An 18,639-nucleotide genomic window follows, 5' to 3' on the forward strand; every position below is an offset into this window, starting at 1 on the left:
CACTTTTATGAGTTTTCCTGGTATTTCACATGTTCAGGACCAGCATAAACCCTATCCTGCTCTTTTATTGAGGCAAACAGTGCGTGAAACCATTTGCAAATACAGTTTCATCTAATTTTCACCGTGTTCCTAGGTGGGGCTCTGAGCCCCAGAGAGGTTAAGAAATGCTTTAAGTCATACAGTTGGAGGTGGGAGATTTGCTTCAGGTCTAGAATAATGCATGCTGTTTAGCTTGAAATAATTTGTGAAATCTGACATCCAAATGCTTAAAAGCCAGAAAGTTATTTCCATATCGTGTATTTTTCAGAGCTAAAGACTGGGTGGGACAGTCTGTGAGAGTGTGTAGAGACCCCCGGGCTGTGTTCTCCCGGGTCCTGCTGCTGTTTTCACTGACCCACGCAGTGGAAGAGGAGGAGGCGGCCTGTGGCGGGCAGGGCCAGCTTTCTACGGTGCTGCTGGTCAACCTTGGCCGCATGGAGTTTCCCAGGTATACCGTCAGTCGGAAAACCCAGATCTTCCAGGATAGAGAAGATCTCATCAGGTAAGGGCGTGTTTGCTCCCTATGAAATCTGTGTATTTTAAAATTTATGTAGAAGGCTTTGTTATTATTTTTTGCCATCCACAACAGAAACATGAGTTCATAGCCAAAATCGTTTTTAAAAAAAATTTATTTATCTTTAAATTTTTGGCTGTGTTGGGTCTTTGTTGCTGCGCGTGGGCTTTTCTCTAGTTGCGGCGAGCGGGGGCTACTGTTTGTTGGCAGTGCGCGGGCTTCTCGTTGTGGTGGCTTCTCTTGTTGCGGAGCACAGGCTCTAGGTGCACGGGCTTCAGTAATTGTGGCTCACAGGCTCTAGAGCGCAGGCTCAGTAGTTGTGGTGCATGGGCTTCGTTGCTCTGCGGCATGTGGGAATCTTCCCCGGGCCAGGGCTTGAACCTGTGTCCCCTGCATTGGCAGGCAGATTCTTAAGCACTGTGCCACCAGGGAAGTCCTCACATTTGATTCTTGACTTAAGGTTTATGACTCAAATTTAGCAGAAATTGATTCTGATATTTGATTTTAGGAAAGTTGTTTAAGTGTTGTCTAGTATGTGCTTTAAAAAATAAACTATTGAGATTATTGTGTCAAAACAGGGTCAGTATAAACTGATTTTAGTCCATTTTGCCGTAGTTATCAGGAAGTTCAATATCCTATTTGTGTTCAGTTAGAATAACTGTTTTAGTCAAATCTTCTAGTAAGAATATTTCTTCTGACTGTGTTTTCTTTTGTCTCATGTCCTTTTACGTCTTCGTTTTTAGTGACTTGGTGCTGTTCTCTTTGGTGAGAACTCTGAAGCCAGGTTCCAGTCTCTCTAATGAACCATGAATCTACTCTGTGCCTCAGTTTCCTCATCTGCAAAATGGGGAGATAATAGTACATTCCCACAGATCTGTGCTGATATGTGTAGCGTGCTTAAAGCCTGGCCTGTGGGGATTGCTCAGTGCGTCTTAGTGGTATAATTGTCATCATTACCGTGTATCTAAGGGAGGTTGCTTTTCAGTTCTATGGTTGACAAAACCATGGTTGACAAGTTCAAAAGTGGGGAGGCTAGGGAGAAAAAATAAACCATCGTGTCTTTTTTTTAGAAAGTAGGTATCCTGTAAGTGTTAAAAATAAGTCAAAGTTCTTTTGTTATGCAGAGGGCTGTAGCACGTAAATGAAATCTGGTTGAAGTGACTTCAGGAAGGGTGATTATACAACACCAGTAACGTGACACCTGGCCTGAGGAACCTTTCCCACCACCTTGGTACTTGAAATAATTGATCCTTTCTTTTCTTTTCTCATTTATTCAGTGCTCATGGGTTGAGTGTTGAGTACCTATTACGTGCCAGGTGGTGGAGTTGCAGTGTGAACAGATAGGGTCTTTGCCGCCATGGGGTTATGTTTTACTGGGGAAGACGGGAAAGAAAACAGAACAATATGATAACTGCGGGGCAGGCTGGAGAAGTCCTGTGTAGATAGCGTGAGGCAGAGAGTGTCCCCGAAAGGTTGGGATTGAGGCTTGAGAATGAGGAGGAGCCGGTCCTGCAGGGGTCTGGGTGCCCGCGTCCAGGCTCTGTGGGCAGGAGAGAGCTTGCTGATCTCTGGCCGGAACCTCAGGGGCCGTGTGAAGGGGAGGTTGGGCAGGACCGCAGGTCAGGGGACGCTGGGCCTCAGAGCCCTGGTGAGCCGACTGGGTCATATCCGCTGAGGATGGGGAGCTGGGGAAGGGGTTTAGGCAGGCAAGGGATCTGGTGCACGTTTTACAAAAGCGTCCCATGGAGTGGCGGCTGGGGGGCGGCAGGAGACTAATTGAGCCTTGGCGGTCCGGATGGAGGTCTTGGCTGGGCTGGCAGTGGCGGGCATTGTAGAGAAGTGAACTTGCGAGATGTTTTGGGGCAGAAAAGCTGAGACTTGATTCTGATTACATTGTGATTGTGATAGTGATTAGATTTGTGGGGAGGGAAGGAGTGAGTCAGGGATGACTCTGGAGTTTTGGCGTGGGTGGTGGTGCCATCAGATGAGATGGGGGACTTGGGGGGAGGGCTGGGATGCCGGGTGGGGATGCCCCCAGCCCCATGACTGAAGCTGCCCCGTGTGGTACCGGGCGTGCTGTCAGGAGCCCAGGAAGGAGCTCTGCCTGGAGAGGAATTGGAGTCACCAGCACGCGGCCAGGGATGAGGTCCCCGAGGGAGAAGAGGAGGAAGGAGCTTGACAGCCAGCGCCGAGGGGTTGGGCAGCACGGAGGAGCCGCCGCGAGGGCGGCAGGGAACCAGGGGTGTGTGTGGTGGGCGGACCCGGAGAAGAAGGTGTGTCAGGATGGGGCTCAATTGAACGCCGGAGGAAGGGCAGTGAGGTCGAGTGGGATGGCCCATGGGGGTGGGCGGTGGACGGCAGGAGCCGCGCGCAGGGAGGGGAAGAAGGTCGGTTCCAGTGGGCTTCGGAGAAGCAGCCCCTGCTGTGGCGGCCTGCGACGGCAGGGCGGCCTAGTTCCCTGGTATCTTAAGGGTGGGAGATTCTCGGGGGTGTGTGTGTGTGTTTGTGCCCGTGCACGTGCAGATAAACCCATAGAAAGGGAGAGGCAGATGGTGGAGGAGGAGGAGGGGACCCCCTGGGACCCGGAGCACCTGCGGGAGGACTGGGGTGTGGGCAGCGCTGAGGCTGCTGCGGTGGAGGCTGGGCACCCCTCGAGCAGGGCTGGGTGGAGGTGTGCGAGCACGTGCCGAAACCAGCCGGCCTGGCTCTGTGATTGTCTTCAGCACGATTCGGGGAGTTGGTGCAGGCCCAGAGGAGTGAGCGGCCAGGGCACCCCCACCAGGGTGGGGCTGTGGCCGGTGTGTGTTCTTCCCCTGGCGGGGTCCGCTTGCCCCGGGCGAGGTCCGTGGGCCTGCAGGACGGGAGGCGCTATGGCTGGGACAGGGGCCGCGCTGAAGGTCGGGCCTTGGTGAAGGTGGGGAGTTGCTGTCAGCAGTGAACGAGCTGGAAGGATTGGGGGTGGGGTCAGTGGAGGAGATGCTTGAAGTCAGCATCTTGAGGGTGACTCGGTCCATCGGGGACAGAAGGTCTCAGTGGCCACGAGCACGTGGGTGGCTGAGAAGAGGTTGGAGAATCGTGTTATCGGGGAGGAAGGAGGTGGAGAATTCTGAAGTCGTGGCCATCGTGGCGGGAGACCCAGGGAGACCAAGGCAGAGGGGACGGGGACAGGGGTGGGGGGCGCTGGCAGGTGCCCGCAAGGAGGAGGCATGGGCTTCGGAGGTGGGGGCTTTCAAGGAGGGAAGGAGGATTTGGAGGCGGAGGTGGGAGGGAGGAGGATGCTTCCATCCGTCTGGGCCCTGCGTGAGGAGAGCCATCCCTGCTTGAGGGAGGCTGCGGGGAAGCCGTGCTCTCAGCCAGGTGTAGGGAGGGCAGGAGACAGAGGGCAGAGGTCGGGGTGCAGAAGGGATGCTGTTCTTGGCAGTGCGGGGGTGGGGGGAGGGAGGGCTGGTGACCGTGCAGGCGGCGATGGGGGCACCGTGGGGCTGGCGCTGGGCTCGATGGGCTCATGGAGAGGGGGCTTGGTTCAGGTGGGCGGGAGGGCACTCCTGCCGGGCGGGCCAGCCTCCGGGCACCCCTCCCTGTTTCTCTTTCCTTATCGACCTTAGAATTGTCCAGTTGCACATTATAAGAGAGTTAGATCGAAGAGTTCATGAGCAAATTTTTATATTTAGAGGCCATTTCTTGCACTCTTTTTAAAAAAAATTATTTTATTCAAGTATAGTTGATTTACAATGTTAATTTTTGCTGTACAGCAAAGTGATTCAGTTCTACATATATGTTTTACTCTTATGTGATAGTATTTGCACATATTGCTCGTGCATGCTTTTCTTTTAAGGGTGAGTCCAGAACACAATGACTGTGCCCTCGAAGTGTTAGAGAACTGATTGGGCGAATGTCTCAGGTGCACTGAGAAGTTGTCTTTCTTCACTTAAGTGTGTTCGTAACACTTCAGCATTGCCGTCTCCCAAAGCCTGTCCCTGAAGTTATTTTTGAAAATCCCGAAAAGTTCTCTTAGCTCGGGCAGCATCCCTCTGGCTACCGCTGGCTCAGTGATTAAATGACCAAATCTACGCTTGTGTGTAATTCTGAAGTCAGTTACCCGTTTACAAGGTTGCCGGATTGTTGAGTGAATGAATGAATGGATGAGCACCAAAAGTCAGAAAGGAAGTGCGGATCAGTATTACATGCATATCATGGGATGTGTTATATAACAGTGCGGTGTGAATGTTTTCATCTTTCTGGTTGGGTAGCCTGTCTGAGTTCTTCTAGGCCACTCCCGTGGGGTAATACGTCAAATTATTACTGAGGTAAAATGTGGCCCTCGTATTTTCAAAAGCAGAGTTAGATGTGGCAGGCAGGATGTGGAATTTTGTGTGTCAGTGATCATTCACCCCTGAAGCTTGGGTGGCCTGGTCCCCCCCCGCAGGTACGCAGCGGCCGCGCACATGCTGAACGACATCTCCACCGCGATGGCCAGCGGGGCCTGGGAGGAAGCCAGGGAGCTCGCTCGGTGCGCAAAGCAGGATTGGGACGGACTGAAAGACCACCCGTCCCTGAGGTGAGGTGGCTCTCGGGTCCCTGTCAGAGTTTACTGACTAGCCGAGTTGTTCTAACTGCTTAAGGTCTTTCTTTTCATGAAGAGCACGCTCCTTTCGTTCTGTGGTGAAACCAACATGTGCAGGTGAATTTCCTCCTTGCTTTGCGTGGAGTCAAAGTGCTGGGTGAATAGAAGGGCACGTCTGGAGGTTTGGAGTAAATTTATACACTTGGTCCCTGTGTGGCAGACAGCAGCTTGCCGCCTTTGGGTGGGCTGGCCTCTCTGGGGGTCGGTCAGCTGAGTTTTACCGTGGGGGAAGCCCAGCCGCAGGACAGAAGCTGTGGGAACTGTGCCAGGTGTCTTCTTTCTGCTGGAAATTCCAGCAGCTGTAAAATTCTGAAAAAGAAAATGAACATTTACCTCGAAAGTTCAAGTACACAGCACGTGATCCTTCATTTTGTTTGGTTTAATAAATGTTAAACATATTCCGTATGGTTAAGAGATTTTTTTCCTTTCTTTGTTACATAGTGATGAGAAAAATTAGTATTATTAAATATCTTTTACAAAAAAAATTTGGAACTGAAGTCCGTGCAGAAATAATATGGACTTAAAAACCATAGCCAGGAAAATGGCGTTTACTGTTAAGAAAAAATAACTGAATATTTTGTCCGTATTTTGTTTGGGAGTAACTCAGACAAAATTGAGCCATTTACTTAAAGGCCTTTCTAGAAAGGAGACGACCAGTCGACTTCTTACCCTGTGATGTGCACGTACATTGGAGGATTTTCTTAAGATAATTCAGGAAAATTTGTTAACGTTTCTCAGACCAAGCAGAAGAAAAATGTTTAGAACAAGTTAATAGGTGATTTTCTTTGTTTAAAAAAAAGAAAAGACCTCGTGGCCAGGAAGTTGGGTTCCTGTAGGACAGAGGCTGGTAGCCTCTTCCGTGGAGGGCCAGCTGGGCGGTGGTCAGGCTGTGCCAGCCACATGCTCACTGGCCTTTGCTGTCCTGCCATGAACGCGCCCGCCCCCCCCCCCCCCCCCCGGAGCCAGCGGGCGGGGCTGTCCCAGTGCAGGTGTGTTTGCCCACACCGAAATGTGAGTTTCATGTAATTTTCACAGGCCACAGACTAATTTTCTCCTTTTGACTTATTTTAACCATTTAGAAACGTGGAAATCACGCTGGGTTTGTATAAAATCAGGTGGGGGCCCTGCGTCTGGCCCGAGGGCGGGCGTTTGCTGACCTCCAGCTCTCATTTCTCACCGCTGTCTGGGGGACCTTGGAAGGGTGGCTGTAAGAGCGTAGATTTGTGGTGTAGAAAACTGCACACGACAGGCAGTGTTCAGAATATATCTTCTTAAAAGGTAGGAATTCAGTCTGCTTTGTCATTTCTTGTGATTGTCTTACAATACATAAACCAAAGCGCTAAACTGCTGGTGTACGTCTTCGTCCTAGATACCATGAGAAATTACCACTCTTTCTCCGGTGTTTTACCGTTGGTTGGGTTTATACAAGGATTTTGTCCCGAACTGTTGAAATACTGCAGAGACTTCACATGTACAAGGTGAGTGCACAAGCCCCTTCACCCGGCTCTTACTGAGGGGGACCTGCCTGGCTCTTGACTTCTCCCAAGTGATTGGTCAGCACCCGGCGATGCGACGAGGGCCTGCTTCCCGTGGGCACCTGCCATCTCCTGGTCAGTAGGAAGATGGCCAAGGGCGACCTGCTGTTCCGCCAGCTGTGAGCTGATGCCTGTGCACCAGGATGGCCAGGTGACGGTCAGCACCCCGCAGGGAGCCGCCGGTGGTCTCTGCAGCCAGAGCTTAGCCGCCGTCAGAACCCACTGTGTGACAGGGAGGGTCTCCCCAAACCCCTGAGGCAGAAACCTCACCTCTGCTTGTGTTTCCCTGACAGCAGTAGTGCACGGTCTGGAAATAATTTATAATCACGAATGAAAAGTTCGGTCCTATCCCTCCTCGTATTAAACATTGTGAGATTGCTGGAGTTAGCTTCTGTTGTGTTGACACTTGTGTAATTGAAACATGGTGTTTTACAAAGAGAATGTGCTAGGGCTGGGCCAGTGGGTCCCCCAAGAGGGGTCTGTGCCCCCCCCACCCCACCCAGAGGCCCTGTGGAGTTGGCTTCGGGGAATCTGCGAGTGTGTCTGTGGGGTTTGTGCCTTTTTCTCAGGAGATGCGTTAGATCCTTCAAAGAGATCCGGGAACCACCAAAGATGAACATGAAGCGTGACCAGTAAACCTAGACCAGAAAGTCCCCCTGTTGAGGTGGGGTGTTTGGGTGAAGACCCCCTCATTCCTGTCCTGCCCCCTGCCCCTCACAGCCTCGGCCCTGTGACCGGCTGGGTTCCCAGAAGCACATGGGCCTGCAGCCCAGCCACTGCTCTTGCCCAGAGTCTGACCGTGTCCGGCCTGCACTGCCGACCTGGTTTGCAGAGAGTGCCGTGGGGAATCACAGAGCTGCACAAGGTGGCGGGGGGCCTGCTGAGAAGTAGGGGGCGCCTCCGGAGCTCAGGCCACTCCCGAGGGACGTCCCAGGGCCCCTCTTGGCAGTCTGGGTCCTGAGCCTTACTTTAGAATGGAGAGGGATGCTGTATAGATATACTTTGCCAATTTTCCTGACTACTCAGTATAATGGCAGACTCTTGGTGTGTAGGCTTCTAATGTGCGTCCCTTGTTGTTGCCACAGGAAGCCGTCAAGGAGCTTGAAAACCTTTTGTCCCAGAAAGTGTACTGTCCTGACAGCAGAGGCCGGTGGTGGGACCGGCTGGCTCTCAACTTGCACCAGCACCTGAAGCGCCTGGAGCCGGTACTCAGCCACGGGAGCTGCCCAGCCTTTGTTCAGTTTGGCATACGTTTAAAAATATAGCAAACTGTTAATACCTTAATAATCTAAATGTAATTAGAACGTTGATTTCTTTTTTTTTAACTTTTATTTTATATTGGACTATGCTTGATTTAGAACATTGGTTTCTTTTTTTTTTAATTAATTAATTTTTAAATTTTTGGCTGTATTGGGTCTTCGTTGCTATGTGCAGGCTTTCTCTAGTTACGGCGAGCGGGGGCTACTCTTCGTTGCGGTGCGTGGGCTTCTCATTGCGGTGGCTTCTCTTGTTGGGGAGCATGGGCTCTAGGTGTGCGGGCTCAGTAGCTGTGGCTCGTGAGCTCTAGAGCACAGGCTCAGTAGCTGTGGCGCACGGGCTCAGTTGCTCCGCGGCATGTGGAATCTTCCCGGACCAGGGCTTGAACCTGTGTCCCCTGCATTGGCAGGCAGATTGTTTTTCTTTTTAGATGAGAGTGAGTTTATTGAGAACAAAGAGCAGAGTTAGTGAGGGCGCTGCCAACACAGCCGGCCGACCTCCTGATAGACCAGGGAGAGCCGACCGGCAGGCGGATTCTTAACCACTGTGCCACCAGGGAAGACCCTGGTTTCTTTTTTTTTTAATTTTTATTTTATATTGGACTATGGTTGATTTAGAACGTTGATTTCTTAAACATCCTTCTTTGTCCGTGTTCTTCCAACCCCAGAAGAAGTAGTAGGGGCGCGAACATGGGGGCGACAGTGGGGTTGGCGGGTGTGTCGGCAGCGGGATCGTGTCGGGATTCAGGGATGAAGTTCTAGGGGTGGAGGGAGCTGGAGGGTTAGATGTGTCCGCCTTCACACAGTTTTGGAAATGGTGGTTTTGGAAATGGTGGTTGTATTGACTCGTTGCCCGGGGCCTCCTGGTAGAAAGATGGATGGAAGGCGTTCCTCCCGCCGTGAGACGTGGTGTCTGACTCAGCAGGGCGGATGCCTTCCCTTCCAGGCTCTGCCTTCTCTGTGGCGGGGACCTTGTGAGTCTGAGGACACCGTTGGCTGCCAGCTGCTGCAGCCAGCAGGGCGGGGCCTCCCGAGGTGGCGACAGTGGCCCTCTGTGTGGCCACCTGCGGTCCCCGTCCCTGCCAACCTCGTGTTTGCATTGAGCAGAGGGCACTACGGCTCTGGGAGCTTTTGTTTTTCCAGGGGCAGGTCAAGTGAATCAGGATGATGGAGGGCTGGAAAGTTTGACCACGGGGGTGGACGATGACATACTATTTTTACTGCCTTAACCTGAAAAGGTGCCTTGTCACCTCAGGTGCTTCCAGCTGGGAGAGCTGTTTCCTCTCCCGGAGGCGGGTGTGGTGCTCCCCGCCCGGCGCTGATTCGGGCTGACAGGGCAGGAGAGGCCTCTGGTGGCCCCTCACCCAGTGGGGACAGAGGGTGTGTGCGCGCTGCCTGTCTCTTTCATTGAAATAAAGGTTCCAAAGAGCTGATAGACTTTCCCCTTGCTCGGATCTGCTGATAGGAGCGTTCACTCATACTCCGAGGTTATCTTTGAGACAGATGGAAAACCCTGGTTCCTTTTCGCCTTTTCCCAAGGATCTTCCCGGCCATGCTCATAACCCCTGTTATTTTGTCACCGTTCCTTCCTTCTCTACATCAGTCTCCAGGGAGGGCACCTGCCAGCCCAGCAGAGGCTCATGCCTGCAGGTGCCCCGCAGTTGGCCAGGCCAGGCTGAGCCCGAGGCCACCCCTCCCTGTGGCCAGCCCGGCTCCCACGGGGCTACAGAGCCAGCCCAGGGCCTCATTCTCTGCTTGATTCCTCTGGACCACCCGACTCTGATGGCCTGATCTTCACTGATTTTCAGGGCTTTTGTTTTACTTTTTATTCTTTTATTGTAATAAATATATACGACAAAGAAAACTTGCAGTTTAACCATCTCTAGGTATACAGTTCAGTGGCGTTAATCATACAGCTGATCCTTGAACAACTCGGGGATCGGGGCGCCGACCCCCCCTGCCCCTGCACAGTCAGAAATCCACGGATAACTTTGTAGTTGGCCCTCCATTTCTGAGGTCCTGTGTCTGCAGATCCAACCCACTGTGGACCGTGCAGTGCTGTAGTCTTTACTGGAAGAAATCTGTGCGTGTGTGGACCCGAGCAGTTCAGAACCGTGTTGTTCAAACATCAGCACTGTCTGTTCCCCAAATTTTTCATCCTCCAAACAGAAACTCTGCTCCTTTGAAACAGTTACTCCTGTTCCCTCCTGCCCTGGTTCCTAGTTCCCGGTTCCCGGTTCCCTGTTCCCTGTTCCCTCTAATCTGCTTCTTTCTCTAGGAATCTGCCTGTTCTGGGTATTTCCATGAAATACCCAGAAGTGGAATCATGTAATCTTTGTCCTTTTGTGCCTGGCTTATTCCCCTCAGCATAACGTCCTCAAGGTTCATCCATGTTGTAGCAGGTGTCAGAATGTCCTTCCCTTTCAAGGCTGAATAATACTCCATTGTGTAAACGGACCACGTTGTGTTGATCCATCCATCTGTAGATGGACACTTGGGTGGTTCCCACTTTTTGGCTGTTGTGAATAGCACTACTGTGTACAAATACCTGTTTGAAACTCTGCTTTCAGTTGTGGTGGGCGCGTACCTGGATGTGAGGTTGCTGGGTCACGTGGTAATTCCGTGTATGACTTTGTGAGGAACTGCCAAACTGTTTTTCACAGTATTTGGATCATTTTTCCATTGTTGCCAGCAAAGCACGAGGGCTCCAATTTCTCCCACATCCCCGCCAACACTTTTTATTGTCCATTTTTCTGAGTACAGTCATCCTAGTGGGTGTGAAGTGGTATCCCATGTAGTTTTCAGTATTTTTGTTTATTTGTCCAGCCCTGAATAACCTTAGAAAATGCGTAACTCCTTCAAACCTAAGATTCTTCTCCCTATAAATGAGGCTCCCTGGGACTGGGAGGTGGTCAGACGGCCAGGCTCCTGCCCTAGAGGTGCCTGCTCTGCATTCCGAGACCCTGGTTGGTGTCCCGAGTGTGCCCCGGACCAGGTCCCTCTCCCCAGCCGCCTCCGTCTCCTGAGCGTGTGACATGGGCTGTGTCCACACGTGTGACCAGGACATAGTGTCAGGAGCACGGCTGCTCGTGCCCCAGACATTTGCATCGGGGTCTGTGCTTCTTCTGTGCTCGGCATGGGACCTAAGGGAATGTCCTTGTCTCTGGAAGGGCTGCTTTGCCCACCACTAGTTAGCAAAATGAATGATTAATTAACAGTGGGGTTTCCCGTCACATGAAACGAGGGGATGCTGCATGGGGACTTCAGGACCCTGACAGGCACTGTGCTCTTTTCTAGGCCATCAAGTGCATCACAGCAGGGCTGGCGGATCCGGACGTGCGGACAGGCCACCGCCTCTCGCTGTATCAGAGGGCCGTGCGCCTGCGGGCCTCTCCCAGCTGCCAGAAGTATGCGCACCTCTTCCGTCAGCTCCCAGAAATCACCGTGGATGACGTCAAACATGTAAGTAAATATTCTTGGGGCACTTGGGATGTATTTTTGTTTTTTTTCCTGAACGCAGCCTTAGAGAGGTTTTCAGCGCGCATTTCTTGTCGACTCCAAAGACCCTCTGGCTTGCTGTGGGCAGTGACCTGGCCTCGCCCCTGTCCTCACCCGGGCGTTGGGAGGCTGGGCCGGCAGGGGCTGTGACTCTGTAAACTCCTGCGTCAGCAGCTCACAGCCTTTCCAGGTCCCCCTGCCTGGTCAGGGCCCCAGAGAGCAGGGGGCCGGGCAGTGAGCTGCGTCCTCATGGGCGCCAAGGTGCGGGTCACATGGCCTGGCACCGCGCTGAAGATGGGTGGCCTTTCGGGGGTGGAGGACAGTGTGTCCTTGGGGTAGCAGAGCCGGGTGTGCAGGGCTGGAGCAGGAGGAGAGCTAATGGCTGTCCTCCCCTCGCCCCCCCCCCCCCCCCCCCCACTGCAGGTGACCGTCACGGGCCGGCTCTGCCCGCAGCATGGGCCGGGCAAGTCTGTCTTCGTGCTGGAGGCCGGGGGCACTGCCCCTGCCACTGTCCTGTGCTCCGTGGAGGAGCTGGCGCTGGCCCATTACAGACGCTGTGGCTTCGACCAGGGTAACACCAGGGCCGTGTGGCCACAGTGGGTGGTGTCCCGCCCCACAGCCAGTGTCCGCACCTCCCACCCGTGAGGGCAGCGCCTTCTGGGGGGACGCGAGGAGCAAGGGAGGCCGGGTTGCCCTCAGAGAGCTCCTGTCAGGCAGGGGGACAGGACGGGGCAGAGGACCACGAGATGCTGCCGACAGCCAGCCGGTCAGAGGAGGGGAGCCGGGGCCAGGCTGCTTCCAAGAGGGACCGGCAGTCTGGGGGGCTGGGTGGCGTTAAGGGGGTGGAGGGCCGAGCCCTGACAGGACGTCATGCCTGGGACCAGAGACATGGTTGGAAGAGTTGTGGGTCAAATTCCTTGTAAAATGAGCTCGCGAGCCCATGCGAGGGAGGAGAGCAAATGTCAGTAAGAATTGGAGGTTTTCCCATCTTCCTTCCCAAGAAGCATGTGTGATCACCCGCCCCTCCAGCCGCGCCCGCTCTGCTGCGTCTCCTGGGAGCTGAGGCCTCACAGTGAAATGACGGACGTGACCTCGCGAGAGAGAAACACCGCTAGTTCCTGCTGAACTGGGCTGCTCTGTGTGTGTGTGTGTGTGTGTGTGTGTGTGTGTGGTTGTGTGGGTGTGCATGGGCGTGTGCAGCTGCAGGGCAGGTGGTCTGCGGCCCCTCAGGGGTGAGTGGGACTTTGCTCTTTGAGCCGCTGATGAGATGCTCTCTGTGTCTCAGGCCAGATGTGCAGAGGGACCAGGACCACGTGCCCCTGGTTCTCTTCTTTCTGGGCTGCTTGGCATCCTCTTTGTTCAGACTTTGTAGGTTTCACTCGGAAGCCGTTTTCTGAACCGTGTAGAGCCCAAGTGGGAATTAATTCTGCCTGGTTCCAGAAACTGGGAGCCGAGGACTCCCTTCAGCCATCTAGGGGAGGGGAGGAGGGCTGAGGAGGGCACCCGGCGTCTCTGCTGCTCGGGGGTGAAGGCGCCAGAGGGAGAGACCCCGCGGCTTGCAGATGCGAACCTCAGGGAACCTCAGGGAGGTGATAAGCGTCCCTGGCCGGGGAGGGGATGCGGCAGGCCAGCCAGGACGGGCCCGGACCTGGATCCTGTCCCTCGCTTCCTCCCAAGCCTGTGTCTCCTTTGTCCCCTCTGAGTGCTGGGAGCAGCCCCCGGCCCCCGGGCCATCCTGGGGACGTCCCCGGCATGCGGGTCTCAGCCAGGAGACGCCGAGGGCAAGGGGTCCACGTTCGGGAGTTGGGCCTGGCCATTTGAGGAACACCTGAGTAAGACGTGTGGTGACTCGTGTGTGACGGCCTGTGTGCTGTCAGCAGCCCAGGCACCGGTGTCCAGACACAGTGGAGGGGCCGCGCCCGTCTGCCCACGCGTGCGGGGCCTGTGCCGGGTCCTGAGGGTTGTCACCGCGGGCCTGCTCTCCTGAGCAGCACAGAGCTGTGTTAAGATCGTCTGCTTGTCCCTGCCGTCCACTGGAGGTGGCTTGGCTTGTCTGTGTCCCTGTCAGCCCTCTTCCCTTCTTCCATTCTTCCTTCGATTTTGGCCTCGGAGAAGGAACTGCAAATTCAGTGCTTTGTCTAAGGCCAGACTGAAGAAAAGACTGTGAGAATTTGCCTTATAATTGGTAAAAGGAACTGGTCAGTCTCTGTCCTTAGTGAATGTACTGAATAGAAAAGTAACATAAAAACCGTGAGGGAACCGCAGAGGAAGCTGCAGCTGCCCGTCAGGGCAGTGACGACGGCTGGGCAGTTACCTTGGAGGGACTGGGGCGTGGGGGGGGCTTTAGCCTTTTTTAAAAAATAACTTGTTATTAATGTCATGGAAGCTGCGGAACATGCCTTTATGTTTATGGGAAAGCAGAGAGGTGTGCGGAGCTCCCCGCGCCCCCTGCTTCACCCAGCCCTCCTCCATCCGCCGTCCCCCCTAATGTTGGAAGCAGACCCCAGACCTTGGCTCCTGTGGTCACTCCCAGGGGGCCCACGGGTTTGGTCCGCATGTCCAGGCCAGACCCCCCCTGTCTGTGCTGAAGGGTCACTAGGTTGAAGAACACTCAGGTATCTTCACGTATGTGAAAATCAGGACATCATTTCACTGGCGTGTGATGGGATCGTTCAGATGAGTGAGGACACAAAACGACCCGCAGGAGGGGACCTCGTGACACACGGGCCTCTCTCTGCTGCGTGTCCCAGGTGATGGTTAAGATGAACCTGTGTGACGTCTGTATCACTTACCGGGAAGGTGATGCTGCTGAGGGTGAAGTGCACACGCCAGTGAGGACAGAGAGGCGGGAGGCCCGGAGGGTCAGGAATAAAAGAACAGGACGCAGGATCGGTCCCCACGGCGGTGGCGGGAGCCCTGTGACCCGGCGTCAGGGGAGGAGCAGCAGGCCCTGGGCAGGCGGCTGCCGGCTGTGAGCCGCACGCAGCGAACGCTTTCAGTTTAGCCGTGAGCTTGAAAGACAGACGGACAGTTCCGATTCTGGAATATCAATTTTTTTATAAAATATTTTTTTCCTTTATTAAAATTGATGCAGTGAACCTGAGCAGAACCCTGCTGTGGGCCTTTCCTCTGGAGAAGGTTTGGTGTGAGGGCGACCTCAGACCCTCTGGGGAAGTTTCTTTCAGAGTTCCTCAGAAGGATCTCCCCAAATGAGTGGACTTAACAGCACCAGCGCACGCCGACGGCTCAGGGTTCAGGGATGCTGCTGTCCAGGGCGGAGGGCCAGGCTTGCCTCCCTCCGGCCCGGCAGGCGTGCAGGGCTCCAGGGCGAGGCTTCAGCTGGCGGCCCGAGCAGATAGCGGAGGACGGCCTGCGGGGCAGGGGCCAGCTGAGGGGGCGCACAGCGCAGCCTGGACGGGGAGGAGGGCCAGGGCTGCCTCCAGTGGGCCTTGATAGGGACCTGTGCTGCCTCTGACCTCGTGTGCGATGCCTGGGGCCCACTGGCCGGAGAGATGCTGCAGCCTGTTCAGGGGGCGCAGGCGTCAGGTGCGCCGAGGGGCCAGGTGGGGCTTGGCTCGCTCCGGGAGGCCCCAGCCCTGTGGAGCCTGCTCTGCCGTTCACACGGCCTGGGGCTGGGCCTGGCCTCTCTGAGGTCACCGCCCCATCGTGTGGTCTGGATGTGGGGTGAAGGGGGCGTCTGGACTAGGTGGTCTCTGACACGGAAGCTTTCTGTAAAACCCCGAGTCTTAGAAACCCTGGGCACGGTGTCCAGGCGGAGGCAGAGGAGTACTGGGTGGAGGAGGCAAATGGGGTCAGAGGGCACAGGCTCCCAGGGCGCTCAGACTCCTTCCCAGAGGGCTTTTCCAAGTGAGGCCGAGGGACCCCCTGCCCCAGAGCCCCTCGGGGGATGCCCCCGTCTCCGAACCCACCGAATGGAACCCCCAGAGCCCGGGGAGGGAATCTGCTTTTATTTATTTTTAAACGTGTTCCTTAGGTTTTTCCACTCTAGCTCCAAAACGTGCATTTGAATTTTCTCATGATTACTAAGATTTTTTGCCTTTAAACAAGGCTTCTGTATATAAGCAATATAATGTAAAAAAATGACCTAGGAATGGAACAAAAACAGCATTTGCATTTGAATGTAAAATATTTGCTATTTTCTTCAAATTGAGTAGGCAGTAGGATATGGTGGTGGTTTTTAAAAAAACAGAAGAAATGGATTTTTCTTGTGTGTGTGTGACTTTGTCTCAGGGATCCACGGGGAAGGGTCCACCTTCAGCACGCTGTACGGCCTCCTCCTATGGGATGTCATCTTCATGGACGGGATACCAGACGCCTTCAGAAACGCCTACCAGGTAATCACGGCACGTTTTCAGGCAGCAGAGACTCCTGCACGCGCGTGAGTCACTCCCGCCTGGGTGCCCCGCCTCTGCAGCCATCAGAAACCTGCCCCTCTTTTGGATCCTGGTGCTAATTCCACCATAAGAATAGTTTTTAATTTTAAAATGTGATTCATACAATTTAAAATGTAAGTATGTTAAGTTTTAAACTTTAAGCCTACTTTACTGGAATCATTCCGTTTGAAACTTTTAGTGTAAGTTTCTTCAGCTTCACCCTGGTGGGCCCAGGTGCTCTCACATGCTTTGTCACATGTGCCTGCTAAGAGTTCCACCAGTTTAACCTAAAAGCTCCTTTTGCAAATTATTACTCTAAAAAACCCAGCGTAATAAGTTGCTTTTATATCAGATTACTTAGGTAATTTTTACATATCTTTTGAGAAAAAGAACGCGTCGACTTCATCAGATTGGCCGGTTTCCAAATTTGATCTTGACTCTTCTCATGACTCCGGCCTCCCCAGGCACAGCGTGAGCTTACTTTCCCTGCACACAGGCGGCCCCGCTGGACCTCTGCACCGACAGCTTCTTCGCCAGCAGAGCACCCGCCATCGAGGCCCGGCTGCGGCAGATTCACGGTGCCCCCGCGGAGAGCCTGCGGGCCTGGGTGGCAGCCGCGTGGCAGGCCCAGGAAGGCAGGGTGGCCTCCCTGGTCAGCTGGGATCGCTTCGCTTCTCTTCAGCAAGCCCAGGTGACGGTCTGCAGGCAGGATTCCTTGATGTGGGGTGTCCTTTTGGCAACTGTAACAAAACACACACACGTATGCCTACATGCATGTGTATGTGTGTGGGTATATATGCACGCACACATGTACGTGTGTGTGTGTGTGTGTCGTACCCCAGCCCACAGGCCTGTGTTACTGAAGGGAACAATCACAAGCATGAACAAGCCTCAGTTACACCTTCTGCCCATTTGGTTGGCAGCTTCCCTTGGCCTGGCCTGTGGCCCCTGGAGGGCGGACACCATCCCTGTCCTGTGACTGCGGGCCTCTGAGGGTCATCACTGTCACATTCCTGAGTGCTTACCCCAAATTCCCTCTTCCTTAGCTGCTCCCCGGATGTTCCCGACCGGGCAGAAGCTTGGTAACTGACCCAAGGAGAAGTGGTCCCCAGAGCTTGCTGAGGGCATTCTAGCCCCTGGCTCTGGAGCCCCAGCACAAGCAGCAGAAGGGCACTTGGTGTTCCTGGACGCATCTCTGCTGAATGACACATGGAGTCCCCGCCCCACCTCACAGTCACTGGGGGGGCTTCAGGGTCTCTGTCCTGGGGGAGGGCTGACTGTCCCTGTGTTTCGTGTCCAGGATCTTGTGTCCTGCCTGGGGGGCCCCATCCTCAGTGGTGTGTGCCGGCGCCTGGCTGTGGACTTCCGACACTGCCGAGGGGGCCTCCCTGACCTGGTGGTGTGGAGCTCCCAAAGTCACCACGTTAAGGTCAGTTGAGCCAGAATGGAAAGTCATGTTGGTAACTTTATGATCAACTTAATCAAAGGCCACAATCTAGGCATTTCTAGCATGGTGGTTGATAAGGCCGAATCCCTCGAGAGCTGCTGGACTGAGGGCTGGGGTTGTTCGGTGGCTGTTGGCGGAGGTGCCCTTGGTGCTGGCATGTGGGCCTCTCTGCAGGCAGCTCCCCCGATGGCAGCGTATTTCATCCGAGCAGGTGAGTGAGAAGGGCCAGGGTGTGAGCAAGACAGAAGTCAGTCTCTTAGCAGCTGATCTTGGCAGTGAAGTTCCATTGCTTTTGCTATGTCCACTGTTAGCAGCAAGTCCACACTCAAGGGTGGAGGTTTTGCAGGTGTGAGCGCCAGGAGGCCAGGATGGTTGGGAGCTGTTTTCTAAGTTCCAGGAGTGAGCACTTCCTCACGTGTTGTAGGCTGGATGCCTCCCTTGCCTCACCCTGCTGCCCATCACAGGCTGGTGTCTTCCTTATTATTGAGTTTTGAGATGAAAAAAAAACTCTGGTACAAGTCCTTTTTGACAAAGTCACAACCTAATCTGTTCTTTAATGAATCATGCTTCCAGTGTCATATGATGTCTCTGACTAATTGTGGATTTGGGTCTTTCTCCCTTGCAGTTATATCAATGTTTGCTTCATATATTATTCGATGTATAAACTTAGGATTGTCATGTCTTCTTGATGAATTGAACTCTTGATCATTATGAAATGACCTTCCTTTATTCCTGGGTTCTTTGCTCTGAAGTTGAACTGATATATAGCCACTCCAGCTTTCTTTTGGTTAGTGTTAATGTGATACTTCTTCTATTCTCTTACATTTAACATATTTTTTCTTTATATTTGAGTTTCTTATATATTCTTGTAGGCAGCATTTATCTGGGTCTTACTTTTTCATCTAATTTGACAACCTCTGCCTTTTAATTGGGTATTTGGAACATTTACATTGAATGTTATTCATGTTTGGCTTTAAACCTGTCATCTATTTTTGTTTTTTTTAAAAGGACGCACTTATAAACTTATTTATTTTTGGCTGCATTGGGTCTTCGTTGCTGCGTGTGGGCTTTCTCTAGTTGTGGCAAGTGGGGGCTACTCTTTGTTGCAGTGTGCAGGCTTCTTATTGCGGTGGCTTCTCTTGTTGTGGAGCATGGGCTGTAGGTGTGAGGGCTTCAGTAGTTGCAGCACTCGGGCTCAGTAGTTGCAGCACTCGGGCTCAGTAGTTGCAGCACTTGGGCTCAGTAGTTGTGGCTCGCACGCTCTAGAGCGCAGGCTCAGTAGTTGTGGCGCACGGGCTTAGTTGCTCCGTGGCACATGGGATCTTCATTTAT

General features: G+C 53.6%; 1 protein-coding gene across 8 annotated transcripts in view; it reads left to right on the forward strand.

The window, feature by feature from the left end:
- FAN1 (FANCD2 and FANCI associated nuclease 1) overlaps positions 1–18,639 on the forward strand; it is a 29,722-nt gene that overhangs the window by 9,475 nt on the left and 1,608 nt on the right. For 2 of the 8 annotated variants that reach the window (XM_036842631.1, XM_036842632.1), the window contains exons 5-14: positions 308–541; positions 4,980–5,111; positions 5,194–5,274; positions 6,547–6,655; positions 7,798–7,917; positions 11,266–11,430; positions 11,890–12,037; positions 15,718–15,821; positions 16,357–16,551; positions 17,161–17,289. In XM_036842631.1, the coding sequence (XP_036698526.1) occupies positions 308–541; positions 4,980–5,111; positions 5,194–5,274; positions 6,547–6,655; positions 7,798–7,917; positions 11,266–11,430; positions 11,890–12,037; positions 15,718–15,821; positions 16,357–16,551; positions 17,161–17,289 (1,417 nt within the window). The other 6 variants (XM_036842633.1, XM_036842636.1, XM_036842634.1 and 3 more) reach the window with 6 other exon arrangements.

This window comes from Balaenoptera musculus, chromosome 2 (genome assembly GCF_009873245.2).
Source record: "Balaenoptera musculus isolate JJ_BM4_2016_0621 chromosome 2, mBalMus1.pri.v3, whole genome shotgun sequence".
In the NCBI taxonomy this organism is placed as follows: Eukaryota; Metazoa; Chordata; class Mammalia; order Artiodactyla; family Balaenopteridae; genus Balaenoptera; species Balaenoptera musculus.